Source organism: Neophocaena asiaeorientalis, unplaced genomic scaffold (assembly GCF_003031525.2).
Source record: "Neophocaena asiaeorientalis asiaeorientalis breed wild unplaced genomic scaffold, Neophocaena_asiaeorientalis_V1.1 scaffold1052, whole genome shotgun sequence".
Taxonomy (NCBI): domain Eukaryota; kingdom Metazoa; phylum Chordata; class Mammalia; order Artiodactyla; family Phocoenidae; genus Neophocaena; species Neophocaena asiaeorientalis.
Genome location: NW_020173676.1, coordinates 122,130 through 125,145, shown reverse-complemented (window position 1 = coordinate 125,145; position 3,016 = coordinate 122,130). Strand labels below are relative to the sequence as shown.

The following is a 3,016-nucleotide window of genomic DNA, read 5'->3' as shown; positions in this document are numbered from 1 at the left end:
CTCCTTGGAACAGTCTGAGCTCCGCTCAGCGCCGGGGCTTCACCAAGACCTATGCTGCTGGCTGTGAGGAATGCACAGTGAGTGCCTGGACATTGCCCGCCGCCTGGAGAGCAGTCCTTGGGCTCTTCCCTAAACCATGGCTTGTTTTTGGTTCCCTCTGACTATTCCTTGTCCCTATGGCTGCTTCCCAAACCCTAGGGATGTCCTTGATCTCTCTTGCTGTTCCCTCAAATCTGAGACTGTTCCCCTGGACATTCTGCTTGTTCCTTGGCCCTGTGTCTGATACCTGGGAATCCGCTGTTTCCTGGACTTTCTGGCTGCTTCCTGTCCCTCTGACTCCCCCTTGTGACTGCTCGGCCACTCTGTTCCAAGACTGCTCCCTGATGGCCCTGAATGTCCTCTGACCCCAGTGACTATCTCTGAGCCCCACGTCTCCTTATGCTTAAGTTTCCTGCCCACCGATTGTTCCCTGCTACTGCCAGCTGTTCCCTATCCAATGGGACAGGTTCCCAGGAGACCTGCCTGACTGTTCCCCCAACACCATTCCGGGAAGCTGATCATTTCCCTGGATTGCTGTCACCTCCTCAAGCCCAATGACTGTTCCCCACAATGGGAGGGAGTGTTCTTGAGTCTGTACCCAAGGTGGGGTGACACCAGGTCTCCCCAGCAGCTCCAAGTTAAAATCTGAGGAGCAGAAAGTTATCCTCTGGAGGGGAGGTAGGGGCAGGAGGAGAAGCCCTCAGAGATGTGTCTCCCTCCCCTCCTCCAGGTGTTTCCCTGTTCATCCATCCCCTGCAAACTGCAGAGTGACACTCATTGCTTGTGGACGGACCAGCTTCTCACAGGCTCTGACAAGGGCTTCCAGAGCCGCCACCTTGCCTGCCTGCCCCGGGAGCCAGGGTTGTGCACCTGGCAGTCCTTGCGGCCCCAGATGGCCTGAATCCTGCCCCCAGCAGAAGCTGAAGCCTGCACAGTGTTCACCCCCATTCCCACTCCCGCCTTTCTTTCTCCAAGACAATGCAATAAAGAACTACCACTCAGCAGGCAGTGTCCCTGTGTAGTGTGTCTGGGAACAAACCTATGTCAGATGACCTGGTGGGAGCACCCTGGGACCAATGCTGAGGGGGTGTGGCATGGGGTCCAGCTCCATGGGTAGCCTGGGGGCTGGCCCTACCCTCACCCAACCTTCAGTACTTCTCCCTGAAAAAATGGGTCTCACAGTCCCTACCCAGAATCCTTCCGAGGTCTGTGCTAGGGTTGGAGGATGATTAATGGGTGCATTCATTCATTGGGTATTTGGGGGGGGGGGTCAAAACACATGAAACTCTCATAACAATAACTTCCTGTGTAAGATTACTAACAGTGATTTTAATTTCTAGACTGGCAGTGTAGTGTAGTGGTTAAGAGCCTAAACACTAGAGCCAGGTCATTTGCAGTCAAATCCTGCCCCTTCCATGTACTAGCTCTGAGACCTTGGGGAGATCATATTATCTCTTTATGCCTCAGTTTCCATATCTGTAAAGTTGGTATAAAATGAATGCCTAACTCCTAGGGACAATGTAACTTTATGTGTAAAGTGCCTGGAACTGTGTTAGGCACATAGCACTTACAAGTATTAGTTAGTAGTAGTAAGATAAATGTAATTTAATGTGTAACTTTAGTAGTGATCATTCTTCTCACTAATGATTATTTACAATATTGAAAATCACATTAAATGTCAGGAATGATAATTTACAATATTGGAAATAATGTATAATATCAGTAGTAATAATTGAATGCACCCTGGAAACCTTAGTTTAACTCGTGATCCTGATAATCTCGCCCACAGATGTTACAAATATTTAATATGCTCATTTGTTTTTTCTTATTACTATGAAACTTTTACACTGCTTCCCAGTGTGCAACTCACCCCACTTAAAAATACCAACATTTAAAAAGACTTCTGAGGACAACCCCTTCCCCAGTGATAACGTTCCCCACTATAAAATCCTCACTGTGGACAAATCACCACATTTATAAATCTCTATTGTTGCCAAAACTACAGGTGACAAATCTCTAAGCCCTTGGTAAATGTTTCCTTTGAAAAGTCCCCTCTCTTCATTGTACAAATACCTCTTTCACAAATACCCCACTAACAAATACCTCTGTTGAGCTACCCTCTTTATTCATAAATATCCCATTGACATATCTCCATTGAAGACCCCTTCCATTGACAAATATCCCCATTCACAAATACCCAGCAGTAATCTATCACCCACTCATGGACCCCCGTGACAAATATCTCTCTTCATAATTACCTAATCCATTGGCATATCTCCTATGACCACTCAGTTGACAAATCTCTCTATTCATAAATACCTTTTTATGACATAATTCTCATTGACAACTTCTATTGACAAATCTTCCCATGTATTCTACTGGCATATCTTCCCATTCAGACATGCCCATCAAAATGCTCTCATTGTCAATCTTCCTATTCAGAAATACCCACCATTGATATGTACCTCATTGATAAGCCCACTTTAAAACCTTTCCATTCATAAAACCCCATCCATCCATATAGCTCCTCTTGATTGACTCCCCCCATTGACACATTTCCCCATCCTTAGATATCTCTAGTTGGAAAATCTCCCTGCTGGAACAGCTCCCAATATATTACCCTGTATGTTGAAACATCTCTCCACACCCCCCAATGACAGATGAAGAGGTAGATTTCTACACGAACAACCCTTCCTTTTTTCAATACCGACACCTACGTCTCACTCTCCAGCCTTGGACACTTCCTATGCCAGTAGTGGTGAAATCTGAGGACCAACCCCAGTTATACTGTAGAGCGCCCACCAAAGGAAATGATTAGGGCACAAGTTCTCTCTGGATGTAGGGGTGAAGGTGGAGTTTAAAAAAGAGATTAGTTGAAAGTCTGCATGAGAAGCTGTGAGAACACCAGACACACCCCAAATACCAATCCCCACTCCAATAGAAGGCTGAAGACATGATCTCTTATAAGAGTAAAATA

At 46.2% G+C, this 3,016-nt stretch overlaps 2 protein-coding genes across 3 annotated transcripts in view; one reads left to right on the top strand and one right to left on the bottom strand.

The window, feature by feature from the left end:
* TIMP1 (TIMP metallopeptidase inhibitor 1) overlaps nt 1–1,043 on the top strand; it is a 3,513-nt gene extending 2,470 nt beyond the window's left edge. The window contains exons 5-6 of the mRNA XM_024749602.1: nt 1–77; nt 770–1,043. The exon at nt 1–77 is cut by the window's left edge and continues 61 nt beyond it. Of these exons, the coding sequence (XP_024605370.1) occupies nt 1–77; nt 770–940 (248 nt within the window). The 3' untranslated portion in view covers nt 941–1,043. The remainder of the gene's footprint in view (nt 78–769) is intronic.
* Nucleotides 1–3,016, bottom strand: part of SYN1 (synapsin I) — a 43,722-nt gene that overhangs the window by 13,035 nt on the left and 27,671 nt on the right. The gene's annotated exons all lie outside the window — the stretch shown is intronic.